General features: G+C 40.7%; 1 protein-coding gene across 1 annotated transcript in view; it reads left to right on the forward strand.

Moving 5' to 3' along the window:
• Positions 1-2,228: 2,228 nt before the first annotated feature.
• The window catches only part of LOC108427069 (ATP-binding cassette sub-family D member 2), a 29,274-nt gene continuing 5,850 nt past the window's right edge, over positions 2,229-25,652 (forward strand). Inside the window, exons 1-7 of the mRNA XM_017696991.2 lie at positions 2,229-3,307; positions 4,938-5,118; positions 6,241-6,362; positions 11,879-12,050; positions 15,231-15,325; positions 17,259-17,404; positions 21,361-21,506. Coding sequence (XP_017552480.1) covers positions 2,384-3,307; positions 4,938-5,118; positions 6,241-6,362; positions 11,879-12,050; positions 15,231-15,325; positions 17,259-17,404; positions 21,361-21,506 — 1,786 coding nt within the window. The 5' untranslated portion in view covers positions 2,229-2,383. The remainder of the gene's footprint in view (positions 3,308-4,937; positions 5,119-6,240; positions 6,363-11,878; positions 12,051-15,230; positions 15,326-17,258; positions 17,405-21,360; positions 21,507-25,652) is intronic.

The following is a 25,652-nucleotide window of genomic DNA, read 5'->3' on the forward strand; positions in this document are numbered from 1 at the left end:
TAACCTACATCAACCCAAACACATTACACACCACCAGGAAGCAACAGAAATACTTACTGATTTCTATTTTTGTTTCAGCAGTGAGTTTATTCTGAACTACATCACCTTCAGCATCTTACCGCAAATCTCCTATCCAGTTCGTATCCAAGAAGTGGTTAGACAGCTGCTCTAACATGAAGATGAGCAGGTATACTGAATGCTGCCCGGCCCAGCACATATTGGTAGTAGAATTAAGTAATATAGCAGCTTGATAAATAAAAGAATAAGAGCTCTGCTCAGAGATAACGAATAACTTATCTAACAAACCGCAAACAGTAGCAGTATTACTGCTTGTTAGCTAGCCTGGTTAGTCAGCTGTAATCTTACCGTGAGCCTCCCATCCAGTTCATGTCGAATAATTAGCCAGATAAATCACTTTAGATCCGTACAGTAAAAAGCAGGTAATAAGTAAATGGGTTTGTTTGACTGTGGGTAAGTAATAATGCAGTGAGCGGATTGTACAGTGTCAGTAAGTTATCCTGTTTTGCCGTTTTAATGGTCAGTAACGGTCAGACGCTCCGTTAACGTTAGCATACAAGCTAAAGGCGGCGGCAGCCAATCAGCGAGCGTCAAATAGCCGCGAGCGACTGGCTCGAGCGCCATACGAGCGAAAAGTGAGTGCGGAGAAATCGGTACACTTAGAAACAAAGCTCACAACAAAAAGGCGAGCTACCATTCAGCTAAATGTTTTTAACTGCAGTGTAATTCAATGTTGAATTCGCATTTGAATGTGGATGATTGAATTTACTTAATCCAGATGTGAGCAGTGCACCGCTGCAGACTTTTCTGTGTTCAGGAAATCTCGCCGCTTTGTTTGGATTTTGCTCTGATTTCGCTGAAATGCTCCATATTAATCCATTCATTTCGCAGCGCTCTCTAGCGGCTGACAAACCCAGAAGACTACTGCGTGGCATATCCCCCTCTCTCCACATCCTCTGTCTGAGCACCATGCCCTCAAATATAAAGCAGGGCAGTGTATTCACCTTTTTCAGGAATTTGAATGCGTTCAGTGCATTAGGCTTTCAGTGCAGAGCATCTCTGCCGCAGAGCACATGAGCGTATTGATCATTTATAAGTATAAAAGTTCCCTTCGCACTCATTAATGCCACTTCGCTAATTAAGAGTATAGAATTACCACCAGATCCGAAAGTGAACTGAAAGCCATGAAACACTGAACTATTGCAATAATAGGTTATTATATTAGGCTGTTACACACTATCATGCAATATTACCTGACGCATTTCCTGAATGGGATTCGGATTGAAAAATCGTTTATTATATTATTATCTGTTAAGAAACTGTGAGAATATTTGGTTCCATTTCTTATTGAACGGAGTCTTGAACTCGTCCGCTTAAGGACATGGTCAGCTTTTTATGAGGGGTTACGAGGTGACATTTGAAGTCCTTCAGCCTCTGTGTGTTGTGTTGGCACAGCGAGAGCAAACACCGCGCACTATCATGTCACCGCAACAGCCAATCGCCTCCACGGGGAGGTGTGGTTAACGGAAAGAGCACTGATTTGCATTAACCACGCCCCCTGGAAGGCAGCCGTTTGAATGTTTGAATAAAATGTGTGCATCATTGTCTTTTAGTTTACGTACTTCTAATACAATATGTGTGTATCTGTTAGTGTGGACTGAAAGACCACTGGAATAAATACTTCACTGAAAATGCTTTTTTGAATTTAAATACCTATGTAAGCACCATATAAATAAAATTGCTGTAAAAATGAACAGACGATAAAGCAGTAATTCATCATTTTCAAACAAGTCAATTAAAAACTACACATTAAGACTTAAGTGAGACAATGTGCTCGTTAGAATCAAAGTCTATGCATCGCACCTTTCATCGGTCAGTCAACCCACGGGGCGTGACCACTGCTAGAGCAACAACCATTCCGTGCTTGAGGAGGCGTGGCCACACCTAAAACGTCAGCCAACCCAAGTGACAGACAGATCTGATGCCGGCTCTGTTGCTTTGCAATGATGTGACAGCTCCGAAGAATTTGTGATCACCGCTTTTGGTAAATAAAATCAAACAACTGATTTCACGCAGCGTCCAAAGAGATTCATGCGCTGTTTGAATCAAGTCAGAAGCACTGCGCCTCGGGGCGTGGCTACTGCTGAAGCAGCAACCAATCGCCGTCCACGTGGGCGTGGCCAGCGCTAAAGCACCAGCGAAACGGACGGATCTGATGCTAGCAGTGCTGCCGCTGCGCTGATGTGCTGAAAATGACCGCCCTGCAGAATCTGTGATCGATCTGCTGGCTTTTGCACGACCTGATGGATGCGGTGTAGGCAGCGGATCCTCAAATCCTGTCAGAAAACGACCAGGAAATCACAAAATGACCAGCATGCTGCGCGCGGCGTCCAGGGTGAGGTGGACTAAGAGCACTGCGGCGAAGCGGGCCGTGTTCCTGGTGGCCGCTGCGTACGGAGCCAAGAGCCTTTACCCGCTCATCATCAAGCACATCGGCCGAAAGGCCGGGAGCCACGCGGCCGGGAAGGCGGAGGCCAACGGGCTGTCATCCGTACTCGATGCCGCGAATGCTCAGGCTACTCCAGCCGTGAACGCGCAGTTCGTCCGGCAGATCCTCGCGCTGGTGAAGATCGTGTTCCCCCGGCTGCTCACCAGGGAGCTCGCGCTGCTCTGCCTGCATTCCGCGGCTCTCGTCTCGCGCACGTTTCTCTCCATCTACGTGGCCGGGCTGGACGGCCAGATCGTGAAGAGCATCGTGGAGAAGCGGCCTCGCAGCTTCACCGTCAAGCTGATGAAGTGGCTCCTCGTCGCCATCCCGGCCACTTTCGTGAACAGCGCGATCCGCTACCTGGAGGGCAAGCTGGCCCTGGCCTTCCGCACGCGCCTGGTCGAGCACGCGTACAGGACCTACTTCACCGAGCAGACCTACTACAAAGTCAGCAACATGGACGGCCGGCTAGCCAACCCGGACCAGTCCCTCACGGAGGACGTCATGATGTTCTCCCAGTCCGTGGCGCATCTGTACTCCAACCTCACCAAACCCATCCTGGACGTGATACTCACTTCGTACACCCTCATTCAGACCGCCAGGTCCCGCGGGGCCAACGCTACCGGCCCCACGCTGCTGGCAGGACTCGTAGTCTTCGTCACTGCCAAAGTGCTGCGAGCTTGCTCCCCTAAATTTGGCAAGCTCGTGGCCGAGGAGGCGCACAGGAAGGGCTACCTGCGTTACGTGCACTCGAGAATAATCACCAATGCGGAGGAGATCGCTTTCTACAGAGGTCATCAGGTGAGTGGACAGGGAAACATCCTTAAACAGCCCAGTTCCCAGTGTCAGGATCCAGGCTCGGCACAGCTTTGTCTTTCCCCAGTTCTAATAAACCTGATGGCTCCTAAGTCGGGGCAGTTGTTCTGTTCAGGACCACGAGTTCTACACAAAATAATTTCTTTGTGAAGTGGTTCTTCAGACTTATTGAAAAAGTGTTGTGTAGAACCTTTTTGAAAATGGTTCCATATAGCACTGGAAAGGGTTCTGCTCTTGATAAGATATTGTAACAATAGCAGAACCTCTTTTACCGTTCCCTTTAGCAAAGAACCTTTGATGAACCAATTCAATATAGTGCATTAATCACCATTCAAAGTACCGTTTGAACATAATTTGGTTCTAAACAGAACTCTAGAACAATAGTTTTAGTATAGAACTGTTGGTTCCAAATAGAAAGTGTTCAAAACCTTCATCATGAGCTGAATGTGATGTGCACATTCAGACCAGATGATTAGCCTCAGAGACGTTATAAAGGTCTATAAGCCTTCATTGCCCCACATGGCTAACTGTTAGTGATGAATAGTTCGATTCAATTTACCGATCCGAGTCTTTTGAACTTTCCGTTCAAATGAATCGAACATTAGATTCGTCGATTCATTTTTGCTCTAGGTCCGAGCTTCGTGGTCATTTCGGCTGCTAAAGAGGTCATTAAAGTGGACAGAGGTATCTTGTGCAGATCTATAACGCACTGGCCGTGATTGGCGTTTTCGTTCATAAACTACCTGAGAGTCAAGGTTTGATTCAGTTTGAACTCATAAGAATTTAACGGCGGACGAGTGAATCATGAGTAGGCCAAAAACAATATCAAAAGAAATGCAGCTTATAGTAGATGATGAGCGGGGACGAGTTTAGTCAGATGAGGAGATACACATAGCCCGAACAACGGAGAAGGCAAGCTAGCTAGATTCTCCCGAGTCAGTTCAAAGAGTCGTTTAGAAAGAACGGTTCGTTGGCGAGCTGCCGTCCATTGCTAGCCGTTCTTGGCTGTATGCCCCCGTGCTTGAACACATGGGTCCTCAATAGCTGAAGGAGCAGAACAAGTAGGTGGGCAACTTAAGTAAAATAAGGCATCAGTTCCCAAAACTCCTCAAGGGTACAGCTGCAGTGGAACTTCTTAGTACTTACAGCACTGATCAGGATAGTTTGTAAAGTTTGTTAAGTAGTGTTCTTTTCATTTTTGGCCTAAAATAAAATGTTAAACCTCCAGAGTGAGAGGTGTGAGCAACTGTAAAGCAGTTCAGGAGCTGAACCAACAGAACGGATTAGGATTAAATAAAAAAAAGGAATTGTTCATTGTAAAATGGAGCTAAAGGAAGAAATAGCATTCCATCCAAATATATTTGTATCATCATCTGAAAGCACCCAAGCACAAATGCAACTAAATTGTATGTAAATGTAAGAACTAGATGTAACGGTAACTGTGTTACATTGTCATAGACGTAATGAATGTATGACCAGTTTGCACCTTTGCATCATTGCAATAAACATTTTTTCTGCACCTCAGTGTAACTGTTTTGCTGTGTGCCTGAATAACATTTTAATGACATTATAATGATGTAATTATACTAGATTTTTTTCTTTTTGCATGGGACAGGTGGAGATGAGGCAGCTGCAGAAGTGCTACAAGGCCTTGGCTGAGCAGATGAACCTCATCCTGTCCAAGCGCCTGTGGTACATCATGATTGAGCAGTTCCTCATGAAGTATGTGTGGAGTGGATGTGGCCTTGTGATGGTCGCTGTGCCCATCATCACTGCTACTGGCTTTGCTGACAGTGGTAAGCAGTAGCAGTCAGCAGATCCTGAAATTTAATGGCCGGTTCTAATTTTTGGGGGGCAAATTGGCAGACACACTTTTTTTAAACTCGAAGCTCAGGCTCTGTGGCCTAAATTAGCAAATGAAACAGATGAAACACCAGGTTTCCAATACAGTGCAAGTGCACTTATCTGCCTCACGTTATGTGATAAAATTGCTACACGGACCAGCCAAATTAATAATAAAACTGGGTGATTGCTGATTGCATGTTTGGAGCAAAAATCTGATTGTGCTTCCATAGAAAGAAGTTTGAACTGACACCATTTTCATACACATAACCTGAAAGGAGAAGGTTAGCTAGTTTATCAAGTTTGATTCTCCGGAATCACTTCGAGGAGTCATTCAAAAAAATGATTTACTGACAAATCGACTGTGACTGGCAACATGCTAATGCATGGCAGTAATGAAGGAATGAATGAATGAACTTTATTGTCATTGCACATTGTACTTGTACACTTGCACAACGAAATTGAAGTACAAACTCTCAGTGCAAAGAAAAAGCAGAAAGAGAAAATAAAATAATTTAAACACTACGCAAATTTACACTCAACAAAACGTAAACAAAAACGATTGCACATGACCCATCAAAGTTTGAATTTTACAGTTATAAATTGCGCTGGCCCAACTTCCCAAAATAAATATACTGTTACATAAGCCCAAATAATCCTCAGTAGTATTAGGTTATTTCAGTAGTATTAGGCCACATATGCAGATTGATTGGCTATTAAGTTTTATTGCACTTGTTTGTGGCTTGGGAAGACAGACTTCATTTGAATTTGAAATGATAGTAGGCCAGTAGCAGTCATCACTAGCTTTACTGCATTCCAGATAAAAGACACCTGGTGGGCATTATGCGTTGTAGTCATCAGTCATTGTTGCTCCAGCCATCTGCCTGTTATTTGAATTTCAATTCAGTTTTCTTCCCAGACATCTTCAAAGGAATTTACTCCTAAAGGGGTTCAAACAGGTGGCCTTGTTGGTCATAATGGAGGAAAACTCCTAAAAATGGAGCAACTCTTGAGTGCTAAAGTGTGCTTCTGTAAAAAATGTGATTGGGGTGTGAAACCTGATTCCTTGCTTACAGAACTTGCTGACGGGCAGACTCAGGTGTTAGTGAGTGAGAGGACAGAAGCCTTTACGACTGCACGCAACCTTCTGGCCTCTGGAGCTGACGCCATTGAGAGAATCATGTCCTCCTACAAAGAGGTACAGTCCAAATACATTCAAATACAGTTTTCCATGGTGAAGATGTGAAGGCCAGCGTTAGGCTTATTCTCAATGGCCTACAGATGTAATCAAATGTAATGTAATCAAAATTACAGCTTTGCAATTTGAAAACTTCAATCTTTCAAATGGCAATTTCAAGCTAACTCCATCCTGTACCCGTATGAGCCACTTACTCAAGCCGTCGATGAGTTAACCTAGTGCCAGAAAATGTTTAACAGCGAGCAGGAGAGGCTTCCGAATGGTGGAGCATTCCCTAAAAATTGTGACAGCTAGCTTCTGATTATCTGTTCAGCAGGTCCATATTCAATAAAACAAAGAAAAAAGTTGGAGAAAGACTGTACGAACGAAAGATTGACGCAGTCAGTAACAGTAGCCATTTAACGTTAACCTTACCTGAACAGTTTCGCTTTCCGTGGTTCCAGTGTTGCCTGCCGTTGATTTCCATTCAGTGAGTGTGGCGCCTGAGGGTTTGAGTTGTGAAGGAAACGGGAATCGGATGCAACACCAGCAGCTTGATGGAGACGTGCAAGAATCCTCACTTAATCAGACCTTCAGATTGCCTACTTATACACGGAACATTAACAGTACATTTGCTAATCATAACATTTTTATTACAATCTAAGCTTAGATTAATCTGGTTATTTACACATGTTACAGACAGCTGGTATATCACAGCTTTGTGAGGTGGAGCTGGGGGGTCTTTAGCTCAGTGCATGAGTGTGGTTATCTCCTCGCGGTAACATTGGTTGACTGAGTGCATACTAATTTGTATACGCCAATTAAAACAGGACCACCCCGTCAAAATGAAAGAATTCTCCATAGTTTATCTGTGACAGGTCCAGGTCCGCACAAGACAGCGGTCCGCCTATTAGTGACCTCTGGTGTAGATACTCTTCACATAACAAAACAAACTAGACTGTGTGGGCTACAATTCACAAAAATTAAGTGATGAATTGTGGTTGATAAAAATGTATATGGATACAATTGTCACTAAAATGCAAATGCATTGATTGCTAGACAGTTATTTGATGAGCTAAAATAAACTTTTAGTTGATTTAAACATTGTTGAGTTGATCAAATATGGGGTTAATCATTCACCACCAAAGTGGTTTTTGTATGAGGGTGAATAAATATTTCTTAATGAAGCTAAAAGTGAAGAAGATGCATGTGGATTGTTAAAAATCACTCATCCACTGAGTCATTTTTGCTGTCTTTCAGTCTTTAGTGCCCTTCTTTCTCTACTTGGCTGATTTATTGTTTGTAACATGTTTGTTACTTCCATTCATCATAGCTAAATATCAGTCATAAAGTGCTGCCTGCCTACCTCTAACCAGACTCTCTGACAATAGGAAGAAATCTGGCTTGCGAGAGGCCAGGGTAGAAGAGAATGGCACACATTTTAAGTATATTCTGTATTCATGATGAATTCTTGTGGGGGTTTTTTGTGGAGGCCACCACAGAGTGCGCAAACTGCTGGAGAGCCTGGAGTTATACAAAAACAAAATGTACGCAACTGAGAACAGTTCTGAACAGGCTATTACTTGCATGTTTGGATGCCTCTATGCCAGATGTGCTTACTAAAGGGCAAGTGCCTTCCTGTTCCTGAGCTAATGTGCCAAGATTACAGCCCAGCTCATCATAGAGCCTCACAACATCACAGGATCACATGCAGTGATGGATGTAACATCACAGCTCCCAAGTCACAACCCTTTCTGTTTCTTTGTGGTTTTGGCACCCGGCCCTGTGGCAGTGAAAGCTGGCCTGTAATCGATGACTTTAACGCTGTGTCTTGCTTCTGACCCGCCTCTCTGATGGCTTAGCCCTACTGGGTGATTTAATCTACCATCTGTTGAGCAGGGAGCAGCAGTCAGGCCTGTGTCACAGATGCTCAAGCTCAAACATCCTACTCAAATACAGGCCATTATGTCCACTTCTGTACATTCTGCCGTTACTAATAATTTGCTGAATTTAACATATTGGAAAAAAATATAATGTGTGGCCTGTACAAAAGATGGTATTATAACCTATTATACTGTAGGTTTTATTTGGTCCCACTATGTTCAACTCATAAATGAATGAATGGATAAATAATTGCTTTTAATTCATTGTATTTCAAAATGAATTTGCTAATAAATACATAGAATGTGTTACAGAATTTGCTGAAAATTTCATATGTAAGTTCTGTGATCACTTATTTCATGATAGTTTGAGACTTTTTCATGATGAGCAATATGCGTCACAGTATTTTGTTTTAATGAGGTTTGATCAGCAAGAACAAACAAAAAGAAAGAGTAGTGCCAAGTTTGATTCATGACTGAAACACAAAGGTTTAGGTTATAGGCGGAGCGTTATTTTAGCCATCCCCCTGCATTTTAGAGCAGGAAGTGAGACTGCATCCCTGTCCCTCATGGCCACATGGTGAGCAGTTAGAGCCCAATGTTTTAAACTAAATGTGTTCTAAAGTTTGAAAATCAGTGTGTAACATTAAACATTGTCACTACTGAAACAAGTTAACGTTTTGTGTTTTAATAAAAAAAAAAAATAGATTTTTTGTGTGTACGGCTGTTCAAAGCTGTGTTTGGTAGCCATGTACAGGCCATTGTTTTTGCACAAAATAAGCTAAAATTGTCTCTACTGAAGCAGTCACTGCCAAAACACTTGGTACAATTTTGGTAGTGACTGCTTTGAGTGATTGTTTTGATAGTAACAAATTGAAATGTTAAAATAATTTATTTTAGAAATAAATCTAAGTAAGACACGGTGTCAAAGGATCTTTTACATTTATTTTTTTTAACAAAGCTGTAGTTATTAAAAAGCAGACAAGTGAGGTTTAGGATTTCCTTAGTTCAACTCTCAAGGGGCTTCATTCACCTCGTAGGAACACAGTGCTCATCACCATGGCTACACTGAAGCAGCACCTTTGTTTCTTGACGCTTGTTGTCCCTAAAGGTAGCAGTGTCTCCCCATTTAACTTGAGAGCCTTGGGGGAGGTTGTGTGTCTCCATATGTCTCAGTGTTTTCTCTAAATGCAATTTAATACTCTTTAAATGTTCCCACTGTTTTGCATCAGCCTAAAGTGATAGTTTGCCAAAGATCAATTCTACACAAATTTCCCCTTAGTGCAAATGTAGCTGATCAGGATGGACATTGTTTGGTCTGATGGTCTGTTGTTTAAGGTTTGGTTCTTTGCACAGGAGCTACAATGCTAGCGTATCTAGTGCCGGAAGCATATAAGCTCATAGATTACAGCAATCAGCATGTGCAAACATCACACGCTTTCCTCAAACCACAGATTGTTTAGTAATCTCAAACAGACTTGCAGTTTTTCCTTAAGAAATCTGCAGAGATGTTTTCCACAGTTTATTCTTAGACATTGGTTGCATTTTCTGCTTCTTACAAAATCAAATATTCTCATTTAAAAACAGACTAATAAAACCTTACTCCGCATCTCAGATGTGCAGCTACAGTCTTCTAATTCTATTTTTTATTTTCATTTTATTTTTGTCTATATCCTTTTCTCAGTAACGGCTTCTTGACAGTTACACATCCTTTCAGACCCATTGTGTTGAGTTGTCGGTTCACACTGGAAGGATGGACAGAAATCTGAAGCAAGAGTGGAGCTAGATTTACTCCTCTTTCTCAAAGATGAAAGCCTTCAGCTCTGTTTATCTGATGGTGATGGTTTTGGTGGTCTGCCAGGTCTTGGCATGGTTGTTAGGAGTCCTACTTTCTCTGCGTCTTGTAATCTTTTTTCAACAGATTTGGAAACTCCAGTTTTTTTCACTTATTTTAGTTTGACTTCCTTATTCAAGCGGATTATCTGATTTCCTCTGACATGCCACCTTTAGCCATTTCAGTTGCTCATGAGAAAGAAATGTACAGCACAGCTAAGATGTGTACTTGTACCTGTATAGTAGGGCATCTTGACGCCTGAAGGTTGTCGATACTTTCATTTTTTTCATAGTATTAGCCTCTCTGTCTTCATGTAAACTTGAGGGAGAAGACAATGTTGCTGCAGAGGCTGCTGGGTCATGTTAGATTTTTCCAAACAATGAACATTTGTGAGAGGATTCCATTCACTGAACAACACTGCCTTTTGCACAAACCTCTTTACACGTGCTTATGCAATTTTGCTCTAATGCCGGCTCACTCAACGCACTTTTAATAAATAGCAGTTGTTGGGCAATGTTGTCCTAAGCCATGCTCTGGTAAATATAGAGCTGACCCAATTCAGCAAGTGAGGTCTGAGTGACCCGTGGAAAGGGTTGGACAGTTATCGAAGAGAAGTTCTGATTTTGTAAGAATTATGGGTATCGGGTATCGCCAGTACTTCATGTATCATAAAAAAGACTACATTAAAACTATGTATTAACAAGACATGGATTGGATCATCTAATTATTTTATTAATTTATTTTACCAACTCCTTTTCCCTGCTACTCCTTTTTAAGTCGTTTATTTTTTCATACGTTTTATTTTTTAAAAATCTCATAGTTTGTGGCACCACCATATTTTCTGGTGCATTTTGTCCATTCCAACTTGATTTCAGACTTCAGAAAAAACTAAATATGATACATGTTGGCCCAATTTTATTCACCAAAGCTGCAAAAGGCCAAAATTATTCACCAAAGCTGCATACGGTCAAATCAGTCCGTAAAATAAAACGTCCAATAAAATAAATACATGGAAATTTCACACACAGCGTTGTTATTAATCAGTGTCATCTTTGGCATATCTGTATGATCAAACCCGAGCCTGGTATGAGTGTGTAAATTTGAGTGTATAGTTTAATAGCCTCAAAAAAGCCTGATTTGCAGTTAACTGACCAAAGTATAATCATTAATATTTTCTATATTACCACTCATAAACATCAAAAAAATAATAATGCTATTTATTTTGCATGCACATTGGTATAAAACAAATGCTGCATCTATTCCATTTCCCTTTAAAAGATATTTCTCACTGGACGTTTGCCTTGTACTACTGAAATTGCCCCAAAAAATCAAATACACAACATGGCTAGTGAATCAAATACACTGCCTTAATAAGGAGTTTAATATGTTATTTTAGGAAAATAAACAATCGCATGAGTATTAAAAACTGAGACGTTTTGTTTATTTCAGTTTTTATTCTTTCCAATTGTTGTGATTTTAACACTATAAAGTTTGGTACTCATCACTCCACCCCAGACTCCATCTACAAGTTCATGGCTCAAACTCAGTATTGTCATTGTATTGACCCCTTATTGAAATATCTGCATGAATTAGGGTGTGCTTCATGTAAATGATATGTAAATGAGGTACTGGTAGGGTGGAGCTTGATTTCACACACTGAGGCTGATTCAAATCTCTGCTTGTTTCCACATTGTTTGCTGAATCAGACAGAGTAGTTCATACCGTCCTTAAAGGTGGTCAAATCCATGCTCTCTTTTACGCAGCTGTGCTGAATAAGGACATTTTTACCATATCACATGTGAATCTCCTCCTGTCCTCTACAGGTCACAGAACTGGCCGGATACACAGCTCGCGTCCACAACATGTTCCTGGTGTTTGATGAGGTGCAGAGGGGTGTGTACAAGCGCGCCACAGTTTCCACGACAACAGTGACTGGGGAGAAGAAGAGTGGGGGACAGCATGAGCTGCACATTGATGGGCCTCTGGAGATCAAAGGTACAGCATTAACGAGGGAGTAGTAATGAATTCACGAGCCGACACAGATTTACAGTTGGTGCAAAGTGGTGAAGACCCAGAAACAGGAGTAGGTGGTTTACAGCCTAATATGGCAACAGTCTGATTGGTCGAGAAGTTTTTGTTATGTCTGATAACAGCATCACATTTCACTATCCTCTCATTTGTTTACTGAGGTAAAACAGCTAGAGTGCCTTCTTTCAACAAGTCATTAAAAAGACGCTACCTAGATAGCGTTAGCTGAGTCCTGCTCCTGTACTCCATATAAAGTGAATGTTATCCAAAAAAAGGACACTTTTGATGGTTACTTTTTCAGATAACAGCTATGTAACTTATCAGCGTAATTGTGTTTTGCATGGCAGGCAACACAAAACATCCCTTGGTCTTTCTCGTAGGTCACCCAGTAAAATTCATCGCTCCGAGCAGGAATGCATGTCAGCGTTAGCCCTTGGATTTACTTGGCTTGATTGTTGAGGTTTCAAAACCTTTTTGACTGATTAGCTTAGCTGCTGCCCCTGTAGTGAAGCCTTCAGGTCTGACGAAGATGTGAACTTATTTGCTGATTGTAAACACTATGTACACACCTCAGCATGCTACTCTGCTGGGAATTCTACACATAAAATTTCACACTACATGCTGAAATTATCGCTGGTAAAATGTGTTCTCTTTTCTCAGAAACAAATTTGTTTTGTTTTGTAAAATAATTAATTTGTCTGTTTGTTATTTTTACCCTCAAGTCAAACAAGTGAATTCATTCACTTCATCACCCAGACAAGAGTTAATACTGAGTCGTATTTAGCTTTCTACGTATTTCTACATATATTCAATGACTGATTTACTCTAAATTGCTACTAAACTTAAACTGTCCATTAACATTTTCTAAAAAAAAAAAAATGGATGTATTGGAAAGATATCATTAGACTTGTGGTCCATCCTTTAGTCAGGATCATAAGAGGAGCGTTATGCACTTTATTGATCCTACAAGGGAAATTTGTCATTTTGCCCAGCAAATTTGTCCAGATTAGTCCCAGTCTAGGAGCAGCCCAGCAGCTGCACCTGGGACAGTGGGGGGGCTTAAGTGCCTTGTCCAGTTATACTCAATCAGTCATGAAATTTAAACCTACAGTCTTTTATTTTTGGCTGTCTCACCATTCCTACCGCTTGCCTACCAGCAACCCCAAAAAAATGAGTTAGTAGTCAATAAAATTCTGAAACTGCTGTTGCTTGCAAGCCAAATTGTGGACAGCTTCAGTTTAACATGGTGCTTACATTTCATTACATTACCAATATCAGAAATATGTTTGGGCCTACGGCTGAGGCTTATTTTGCTTTACTTTGCAAAACATATACAAGAAATATACATATACAAATACATATACAAGAAATAACATCACAGTTATTCAAGATAACACACTCCCTCCTGTGTTCAGTTGCTTAAGTGTGTCCCAACCTGCTCTTTGTTGGGCCCCAGAATGTGTACAATATTGTTTTATCCCAGGTCATAGCACACCTGTACCAGCTAGAGGGTTGGGCAGAATACTTTGAAAAGGTTGTGATGGCTTAATACTGAACACACTGTTTCAAATGTATAATATATTCCAGTACAATAGATAAAAGGTAACATACTCAGGAGATATTTGCGTATTGATACTGCACGGGAAAAACTCTGCAGTAATTTTATTTATTTCACAAGTAAATAAATACAAAAAGAAATACAAAATTCTCAATGTCATTTTGGCTTTTATGCCCTGTTTCAGTCCACTGCTGCTCCACTGACGTTCATGACCTATGCCAACAATTTGCCATATCCCAGTAACAAAATCTTGCAAATTTGACTGTAAAATGAGTGTCTATGCGGCTTTCAGGTAATGATATGCATGTAACTTGCCCCAGAATGCATGCACATGTCCAGCACAATGCAAAAGCTAAGCTTATCACTCAAGAAAATGTCCACACTACGTCCTGTCATCCATCAAAAGAGGCTCATCACAGTGATTTATCAGTGTACTCAGGCTTTAGCAGGAATTTCAGGGTTAAAGATGCCATTTTCTTAATTCTTTTTCACAGTAAGCCTTTACCTGCTGTGTGCTGATTTAAAAATAGTTACTTAATAAGCACTGATGCTGTTCTTTGAAAGCTGATATGTATTTTATAATTTAGTGGGTAAGTATTCTAAAAGTATTCTCTAAAAACTGTTAAAAGGTAACTGCATTCAGAAAATTGCCTTCGCAAAATGTAACTTGGACTGAATACAAATACTTGATTACTATGTTCTGAACACATATTGCCAATTCCCAATACTCGTGTTCTGTTACATCCCAATCCTGAGCAATTATCAGTGTTCATGAGTGGTTCAGATGCGTTGGGAGATATGACAGAGCAAAAACGTAGTTTAGGACGTCCTGGCATAGTAACAGCTTGAATCTTGTGAGGTTTCATCTTATATTCTGTTGGTTCAGTCTGGCATGAGCTTTTAGTGAGACATTTTTACAGCTAGCACTTTTTGCCAGACCACTCAGGGGTTTTGAAACTGAGAGTACAGAAAATCAACACCACTCAGCCTGTGGACAGACATAGCACAAGCTCTCAATGCTATTGTGATACTTTTCTTAATATAAAATGTCTGCCAAGATCAAGATTGCGATATTTTTATCACAAACTACCACCGTACTTAAGTAAACGTGCATATGAATAAACTTTGCTCTGGCTACTCTGATCAAAACAAACATTTCCATTTATAAACATTTAATTAACTGCATTCCACTCTGATTGTTCACTGAAGCTGAAAATGTAGGCAGTGTGTCACCATTCACTACTCCGAGTGTCAGAGTGTGTGCCAGTGTTCCGATGTGACAAAAGCCCTGATCATTATGGGATTTGCATTAGTTAGACTGGGCCTCTAGAGACAGTAACTGTATCTGTTGTCATGGTTTCGTTTTCATTCCCTCTTCCCCTTCCCACTCTATAGTTTCACATCTTATTTTATCAGTAGCTGCCAGCGTGGTAATAGAATCAAAACAGAATTAATAATGTTGTCTTTTATTTCTTACTATCAGCTGGTAGAGTTTAAAGATACTAAATATCCCAGTGTTGCTCAGTTTAAGGAAAATAGGAATCTTGGTTAAGATAATGAATGTCTTATATGGTTTCTGCTCCTTTTAGGGAAAGTCGTTGATGTAGATAAAGGTATAGTGTGTGAGAACGTACCCATCATCACTCCAAATGGGGATGTTGTTGTTTCCAGCCTGAATTTCAAGGTGAGGTCAACGTTTGTTGTAACTCTTACAAATTGGTTTCAGACATCACACAAACCCAGGCATGGTCTGCTTTAACCCTTAGAAGTTTACAGTTATTCTTTCTATACTGTTTATGCAGTTACATAATTCGTTTTCTAATTGATACATTTGATTGGCATTCTTTATCAAGACAAACAATAAAAGTAAGGAAAAAAATATATATATATAAATTAAGAAAATAGACAATAAATATGTATATTATACATATTTATACATGCATACAGATGGTATAATATTATATATTATACCATCTGTATGCATGCTGACAGATTTTAATAAACACAAATACAGAAATACAGTATACACAAATTGCTATATGAGTGCAAACAAAAAAAAAAAACATGTGAAAGTGAATACTGGCATATGAAAATGAAAGAAAGGATGATAATTTGCATAATACTGATAATGATTTGCTTTTGTTTCATATGACACTATATGCAAAACAATAACTCATGAAAATAAAATATTTCCTCTTTTGTCTGCAAAGAAAATGTTCACTGTATTGCCAGAAGTATTCGCCCGTCTGCCTTCACACACATATGAAATTGAGTGAGATCCCATTCTTAATCCATAGGGTTTAGTATGATGTCGGCCCACCCTTTGCAGCTATAACAGCTTCAACTCTCCTGGGAAGGCTTTCCACAAGGGTTAGGAGTGTGTTTATGGGAATTTTGACCATTCTTCCAGAAGCACATTTTTGATGTCAGACACTGATGTTGGACGAGAAGGCCCGGCTCGCTGTCTCTACTCTAATTCATCCCAGAGGTGTTCTGTTGGGTTGAGGTCAGGACTCTTTGTAGGCCAGTCAAGTTCTTCCACACCAAATTGGCTCATCCATGTCTTTATGGACCTTACTTTGTGCACCAGTGTGCAGTCAAGTTGGAACAGGAAGGGGCCATCCCCAAACTGTTCCCACAAAGTTGAGAGCATGAATTTGTCCAAAATCTCTTGGTTTTCTGAAGCATTAAGAGTTCCTTTAACTGGAACTAAGGGGCTGCTAAACCCAGACTCGTCCATCAGATTGCCAGATGGAGAAGTGTGATTCATCACCCCAGAGAACACGTCTCCACTGCTCTAGAGTCCAGTGGCGGCGCTTTACACCACTGCATTCAACGTTTTGTATTGCGCTTGGTGATGTAAGGCTTGGTTGCAGCTGCTCGGCCATGGAAACCCATTCCATGAAGCTCTCTACGCTGTTCTTGAGCTAATCTGATGGCCACATGAAGTTTGGAGGTCTGTAGTGATTGACTTTGCAGAAAGTTAGTGACCTCTGCGCACTATGCGCCTCAGCATCTACTGACCCCGTGCTGTAATTTTACATGGTCCACCACTTCGTGGCTGAGTTGCTGTCGTTCCCAATCGCTTCCACTTTGTGATAATGCCACTGACAGTTGACTGTGGAATATTTAGTAGCAAGGTTGAACAGGTGGCATCCTATCACGGTACCACACTGCAATTCACTGAGCTCCTGAGAGCAACCCATTCTTTCACTAATGTGTGTAGAAGCAGTCTGCAGGGCTAGGTGCTTGGTTTTATACACCATGGAAGTGATTGGAACACCTGAATGCAATGATTTGGATGGGTGAGTGAATACTTTTGGCAATATAATGTATGTTAGAATCTGCACTTCTGACAGAATTTCCCGGCTTGGTAAAAGGAGCTGAAAGTGAGAAATAATATCAGGTTACATCATGTTGGTAACTGCAGTTCCCTAAGAGTTAAAACATTTTGCTTTCTTTTTCATGAGTGATAGAACATTTGTCATGAATCTTCATTCCTTTTGCATAGTAGATATTCACTGAATGAGATCCCTGTGAGGGATTGCAAGCATGTTGTTGACTCACTAACACCTGTCCACTGTGTGTGCTGTGTGTGTTTGCTGCATGGTGTGCAGGTAGAGGAGGACATGCACTTACTCATCACAGGACCTAACGGCTGTGGAAAAAGCTCTCTGTTCCGCATCCTCAGCGGCCTGTGGCCTGTTTACGGTGGCCTCCTGTACAAACCTGTTCCGCAGCACATGTTCTACATCCCACAGAGGTGAGAGTACTAGGGGGTGTAATGCAGCATTCATGACTTCATTGGTACTGGGAAGTTTTACGTTTTCAGCAGACTGACACGTTTCTATTTTTGTATGACATACTATTTATATGTAGATATGGATATGTAGATGTTATCATAGATGAAGTCAGTCTGTGCAAGATTTTTGGTCAAACTCCCAACTATTATGTAATGTTTGGCCCTGTATTAATGGTCATACAGTCTGTGTAAAGGCTTTTATATACATTTAGCAGCCAAATAAATGTAAACATGCTGTGAACATTCATTTTTTTCCAACTTTAAACAGTTTAGGGGGGAGTGAATGCTTAGAGACAGAAAGTAAGAAGCTGTGAGTTGAGTTTGGAGTTGTCTTGAAAGCAGCACGATACATCACTGTCACACTACAATATGTATTGTGGTTTTTCCAAATATTCCCAGGTCCATGTTGTGTTGTCCATCACAGAAGCATGCCAGTTTTTAATGGTGTGCAGTCTCAGGGGTCGTGAGCATTTAGTTGTGGTTTTGACCTTACCTTTTACTCGCAGAGATTTCTCCAGATTTTCTAAATCATTTCAGAAACTCCAGACTTCAGTTTCATGAATGTATATTTACAAAAGCAATGAAGCTGAAGAGGTAAAACATTAAATGTCTTATCTTTATACTGTTTTTGTTTAGTTCAAGGCTAAAGTAGACTTATAAATCACCGCATTCTTTTTTAATTGCATTTCACATACTGCCCCAACTTATTTGGAATTGAGTTTGTAGTATATCAGTACTTTCAATTCATTATAATAATAATTAGTGATGCACTGAAATTTTGGACATTGAAACATTTTGAAGAAAATTGGTCAAAAGTGGCCAATGAATCTTTGCTGAAATAGACCTTAATAGATCTAACCCCCAAAAAATCAACAAAGTGTCAAAATTCAACACTTAACAAACCATTGAATGATACTGAAAAGGAGAAATGATTAAAAACACTGTTTCCTTCACTCTCCTGCACCAGTCAGTGCAGACTCATTTATTGAATTTCATGGCACATAACTTAGCCTACATACTCTAATCATTTTAGTAAGTTTATTTTATATAAACTGTTTTTTTTATTTATGAAGAACTCCCTTTTTACTTGAAACGCAGGTTTTGTCAGTAATAAAAATTAAGTTTTGTGTTTAATTTGTTTATTCAAAATCATATAAAAAAAGGTAAATAAAAAGACGTTCTTTTCTTTCAACATTCAGTTTTAGCTTTGGATGCTTTAAAGGTTTGGTAATTTTATTTTGATTCATAACTAATAATGTTTATTATAATAAATTAAAAGTACTGATACAGTCAAATCAAGCCGCTGTTTATTGTATCAAATGGCATTGGAAAACCAGTGAATCTTATATTGAATCGATTTTCTGTCAGCTCAGATTCACAACCCTTGCTAGAGACACAAAATTATGACAATGTCATCATGAAAAATTGTCAGTCAGAAATTGACACACCCACCAAGCACAACCAACTATCCATTCATACTCTCTCTCTCTCACACACACACACACACACACACACACACACACACACACACACATACACACACACACACAGTGTGTTTGACTCTCTAACATACTGTGTGCTGTGTGCTGGTGGTGGTGTGGCCCATGTGGGGGTAACAGTAGAGAGCAGTAATTGAAGCTGTGGGATGCTGCTGAGGGCTGGAAACCAGAGCCATTGCTAGTGAAATATTTACCACATCCTGAAGGCTCACACACAAGGCCCTGGAGACCACTGAATATTTAATAAGAAGCAGGAAGAGACAGACGGCGCACTTGCCTTTAGGAATGGGTCACTCCTCACTGCTGGTCTTGGAACAGTTTTGGTCCTGTGATGGCTCATTAGTTATTACTGTCAGTTTGCTGTACTGCATAAATCTTCTTCTTCTTTCGGCTGCTCCCTTTAGGGGTCGCCACAGCGGATCATCTGCCTCCATCTTGCCTTATCCACTGCCACCTCTACTTTTACACCAACCATCTCCATGTCCACCTTCACTACATCCATAAACCTTGTCTGAGGTCTACCTCTTCTCCTTCTACCCGGCAGCTCCATCTCCAACATTCTTTGCCCAATATATCCACTATTTCTCCTCAACACATGTCCAAACCATCTCAACCTGGCCTCTCTGGCTTTATCTCCAAACTGCTCCACCTTCACTGTCCCTCTGATCTGCTCATTTCTAATCTTGTCCATCCTTGTCACTCCCAATGAAAATCTCAGCATTGCTTTACTGCATAAATGTAATTACATAATTACTTAATTATTAATGACATAGTTATCTAATGAATTTATGTTTATATTCTACTACTTATAAGTCTATTCCTAAAAAAAGAACAGTTGTTCAATTTGAAAAAATTGAAAAAAAGATAATCCCAAAACAAAGAACACCTGACCAATGTTTTGCACTCATAAACAGTGGCTTATCCAAAGTAAAGTACCATGCATTAAGAAAAAGCATGTTAGTTTGATGTCTAGGCTAACCAAGTTTATCTGGTCAACTAGCTAGATTAGCTATTAACTTGTTTGGCTAACTTGAGCCAAATACAATACACATGTTACAGAATTGAAGTTAATCTCTTCCTAAAATGACCTAACATTCAGTTCTGGTCTTATACAAATATTATGCACAGCTACAAGTGGCCCTCCAGCAAGACAGACATGATACACCCATGATAACATTATCATTTTCACACCACTTTAACTCAAAAACAGCCAGAAAAAAACAGTTTTCTGTTCTGAAAAAGGTTGGGGGAGTATGTGAAATTCTAATAAAAAAAAGAAAGCAATGATTAGTAAACTTTCTTTTAACCTGTATTACGTTGACACATAATATTTGATGTTTTATCTTACAAATGTTATTGTCTTTTTATAAATATATGCAAATATGATTCCTGTAACACATTCCGAAGTTGGGACAGGAGCATGTTTACCACTGTGTTACATTGCATTTCTTTTTAACAGCACTTAATAAACATTTGGGGATTGAAGACATCAATTAGATTTTTTGCCAGTTACACAAGTTTTCAGCTGCACAACCACTCAAGAATTTTGTTGTCGTATTGTGCACTTAATAATGCACAACATGTTTTCAGTAGGAGACAGACAGGCCAGTCTAGCACCCACGCTCTCTGATTACACAGCCATGCTGTTGTAACATGTGTAGAATGTGGCTTGGTGTTGTCATGCTGAAATAAGCATGGATGTCCCTGTAAAAGACAGTGTCTAAAAGGCAGAATATGTTGCTCCAAAATGTGTGTATAACTTTCAGTGTTAATGTTGCGTTCACAGATGTTCATGTTAAACAACAACACACCCTTCATACCATACCAAACTCAGAGAACTTGGCAGCACTTCTGAATGGTGTTGACATGTAGCTTCTGTTGCACATTACAATTGAGTACAGAGGAGTGTGCCTTTCTGGATGCTCCTTTTATACCCAAGCATGATTAGATCTCCAGTTTCAAGACATTTTCATATTGAGTTCATTCATACGTGCAGCATCAAAGAGACTTCATATCATTGCAGGGCAAACTGTTAAAAACCTAATGAGTGCTTCTCTGCGCTAGGGTTGAACTCTGCTATCTCAGTCAGGGGACAAGGAACTTAACCATTTGGCTATATGGCCAATTAAAAAACACATGCATAGCTCAAAAAATCCTTCATCCTCCAAAACTCATACTGAACTAGAAGTCTGTAAAACATACTAGAGAGCTAAATTGCATAAATACTATGCAGTTGAAAATGCAGTGGTGCATGTCCTCTCCAGTGAATGAACTAGTGGCTATGTACTGTAACAATAAACTATGTTAACAGTTGTGCAATATAACATTTATGGATGTGTAAACAAAGTGTTTTTTTGTTGTTTCATTGATGTATTGCATGTTGTCTCACTGCATTGTAATGTGTGTGTGTGTGTGTAGGCCTTACATGTCTGTCGGAACGCTACGGGACCAGGTCATCTACCCCGACTCTTTGGAGGACATGCACCACAAAGGCTTCAGAGACAAAGACCTGGAAGGCATCCTGGACATTGTCAACCTGAACCACATTGTGGCACGTGAAGGGGGTATGTCCACTGCGCTGCAGCTGACCAATGTTTACTTGATGCTTCTCCACTTGAGAAAGCCTTCTGATCTATAAAAGGAGGCTTGTGCTCGTAATTGGAAACAGACCTTTGTTGTTGTGCACAAACTTGGCCTTTATAATGACACTGAGGCTTAATGAGGTTGTTCAGGGTGAAAGTCTATGAATGGAAGTGTGTCTTGTGTGCACTTGAGTGAGAATGAGTGCTTGTAGATGAAGGTAATTTAAGCAATCGCCATAATCCAGATTTGCAGATATTGGTAGCTGTTGCAAAAAAGTACTTCTGCATGCCACAGCATCACAGATTGTTGCAGGTCTTAATGTGGATTAGAAACACACACAGGCATAATGTGGTCAAAGTGCTTGTTATAGTTGGATGCTTCCATGTTGCTGTAGAGTTCATGTGCCTCACTCATACATACTGATGCGTCTTTTCAAGTTAAGTCAAGTCAAGACAAGTGTGTTTACTGTCATTCCTCAATATAACGTCTATACATTGGAATTAAATGTTGTTTTTAAGGCACAATGGTGCGACACACAACGGCAGCACAGTACTCAGAATTACATAGAGTGTAGATGTATGACAGTGTGAAACAAGTGCAGAATATGCAGTAAATACAACAGATAATAAATACACAGAACAATAAATATGCATAACAATAAATACTAAACAGGACAACAAAGAGAAAGAGCGTATACAATTGTAGACACAAAGACACATTTCGTTAACATTTCAAGCAAGATTTCTGTTTTATTTCCATGTTTTCTAGTTTCAAAATAACAAAAATGGGGCAGTCGTGGGCTGGACGTTAGGGAACTTGCCCTGTGGCCGGAAGGTCACTGGTTCGATCCCCAAAGCCAACAGTACGTGACTGAGGTGTCCTTGAGCAAGGCATCTAACCCCCAACTGCTCCCCGGGCGCTACGGATAGGGCTGCCCACTGCTCCGAGCAAGTGTGCTCACTGCCCCCAAGTGTGTGTCTTCACTAGTGTGTATGTGGTGTTTCACTTCACGGATGAGTTAAATGCGGAGGTGAAATTTCCCCATTGTGGGACTAATAAGGATCTCTTTAATCTAATCTAAAAAAGGAAAAGGGCCTGAAGCAAAGGTTTGGGCACCCTGCATGGTCAGTACTTAGTAAGACACCCTGTGGCAAGTGTCACAGCTTGTAAACAATTTTTGTAGCCAGAAAAGAGTTTTTTATTCTTTGTTTAGAGGATTTTCACCCATTCTTTTTTACAAAAGTCTTCAGGTTCTTGGGCCGCCTTGCATGCACTACTCTTTAGAGGTCTATACACAGATTTTAGTTGATGTTTAAATTGATGGACTGTGAAGGCCGTGGCAGAACCCTCAACTTATGCCTCCTGAAGTAGTCCATTATGGATTTTGAGGTCTGTTTAGGTCATTATCCTATTGTAGAAGTCATCCTGTTTTTATCTTTTGCATTTTTAGAAATGTTATATTTTGTTTCAAGGATTTGCTGTTATGTAATTGAATTAATTCTTCCCTCTACCAGGGAAGTGCTTTTTTTTCCAAACATAACTTTGCTCATTGTGGCCAGAAAGTTCTATTTTAACTTCATCAGTCCACAGGACTTCCAAAATGCACCAGCCTTGTTTAGATTAAACCTTCGACACAAAATTTTGTGGATGCAGGGATATTTTTCTTCTGATGACTCATGAATGAAGGTCACATTTGTGCACGTGACACTGCATACTAGATTAGTGCAACACCACTCCAGAGTCTGCTAAATCTTCCTGAAGGCTTGCAGTCAAACTGAGGTTTTGATTTGCCTTTCTAGTTCCTGAAAGTGTTCTTGGGCTTCCAGAACTCAACCTCCACCGTTTCTGTTAACTGCCATTTCTTAATTACATAACAAACTGAGGAAACCTAGTTTGCTACCTATAAAACGCTTTGCTTCTTATAGCTTTCTTCTGCTTTGTGGGCATTAGTTATTTTAATTTTCAGAGTGCCTGGCAGGTGCTTAGAGGAGCCCATCTCTGCTGATTGTTGGGACATAGTTAGAGGAATCAGAGTATTTATTAAGCTTTGAAATGTGCATCACTTGGGGCAGTCGTGGGCTGGAGGTTAGGGAACCAGCCCTGTGACTGGAAGGTTGCCAGTTCGATCCCTTCAGCTGACAGTCCATGACTGAAGTGCCTTTGAGCAAGGCACCTATCCCTCAATTGCTCCCCGGGCGCCATGGATAGGGCTGCCCACTGCTCCAGGCAAGTGCTCACTCCCCCCTAGTGTGTGTGTTCACTAGTGTGCATGTATGTGGGTGTTTCACTGTATGGATGGGTTAAATGCAGAGGTCTAATTTCACAGTGTGCAAACACGGTGACAAATGGTTGTAAATCTATTCTATTCTTTCTTAATGATGACTGTAAACAAGCCATAATCCTAAAAAGCTCATTAAAGACTGACAATGTGGTAAAAGTTATTGGAGAGCTCAGATCTCTTGGTTTTGCTCAAACTTTGCAGGGTGTATTTTATAATAAAGTTTAATAATTTTCATAATTTTTAGCATAAATCAACAATGCTAGCCAGTACATGACTAGCAAACACAGCTTTGAACATCATAAGATTTTTCATTAAAACAAAAAAAAAGTATACGTAATTCTAACTTAATTCATTCAGATCTCGGATGTGTTATTTGAGTGTTCCCTTTATTTTTTTGAGCAGTATATATATAATGGAGGCCTGGATTTGGAGTCACACACAAATTTAAAGTGGAAAAACACACTACAGGCTGATCCAACTTTGATGTAATGTCCTTAAAACAAGTCAAAATGAGGCTCAGTATTGTGTGTGGCCTCCACGTGCCTGTATGACCTCCCTATAATGCCTGGGCATGCTCTGTCACGTCTGTCACATGTGCTCAGTGTGAACCTGCTTTCATCTGTGAACAGCACGGGCGCCAGTGGCGAATTTGCCAATCCTGGTGTTCTCTGGCAAATGCCAAGCATCCTGCACGGTGTTGGGCTGTGAGCACAACCCCCATCTGTGGACGTCGGGCCCTCATACCATCCTTATGGAGTCGGTTTCTAATCGTTTGTGCAGACACATGCACATTTGTGGCCTGCTGGAGGTCATTTTGCAGGGCTCTGGCAGTGCTCCTCCTGTTCCTCCTTGCGCAAAGGCGGAGTTAGCAGTCCTGCTGCTGGGTTGTTGCCCTCCTACGGCCTCCTCCACGTCTCCTGGTGTACTGGCCGGTCTCCTAAAGCACCTCCAGGCTCTGGACACTATGCTGACAGACACAGCAAACCTTCTTGCCACAGCTCGCATTGATGTGCCATCCTGGATGAACTGCACTACCTGACCCACTTGTGTGGGTTGTAGAGTCTGTCTCATGCTACCACGAGTGTGAAAGCACCACCAACATTCAAAAGTGACCAAAACATCAGCCAGAAAGCAGAAAGGTACTGAGAAGTGGTCTGTGGTCCCCACCTGCAGAACCACTCCTTTATTAAGTGTGTCTTGCTAATTGCCAATAATTTCCCCCTGTTGTCTATTCCATTTGCACAACAGCTGTGAAATTGATTGTCAATAAGTGTTGCTTCCTAAGTGGACAGTTTGATTTCACAGAAGGTTTATGTACTTTACTTACATTATTTTGTGTTGTTTAAGTGTTCCCTTTATTGTTTTGAGCACACACACACACACACACACACACTCATACACAGATTTTCTAAGCCGCTTCTCCTTCTGGGTTGTGGGGGGAGGGTGCTGGAGCCTATCCCAGCTGTCATTGGGCAAAAGGCATCCTGGTCATGTCACTTGTCCATCGCAGGGCAGACAGACAGACAGACAGACAAACACATGCACTCACACATTTACTCCTAGGGGCAATTTAGCATGTCCAAACAGCCTGACTACATGTCTTTGGACTGTGGACGGAAACTGGAAAAAACCCACGCAGAGAACATGCAAACTCCACACAGAAAGGACCATGGTCACCCGGCTGGGCACTCGAACCCAGGCCCAGGCCTTAGCTTATTACTATCTCAATTAATGACTTGGGTTTTAATAGATCATAACATAATCCTTGTGAATATCTAAGGTGAACTTAATTGCTGTTTAAATAAATTTTTACTGTTGTACAATAGTTTGTGCAAATTCAGTAGAA

Source organism: Pygocentrus nattereri, chromosome 1, assembly GCF_015220715.1.
Source record: "Pygocentrus nattereri isolate fPygNat1 chromosome 1, fPygNat1.pri, whole genome shotgun sequence".
Taxonomy (NCBI): domain Eukaryota; kingdom Metazoa; phylum Chordata; class Actinopteri; order Characiformes; family Serrasalmidae; genus Pygocentrus; species Pygocentrus nattereri.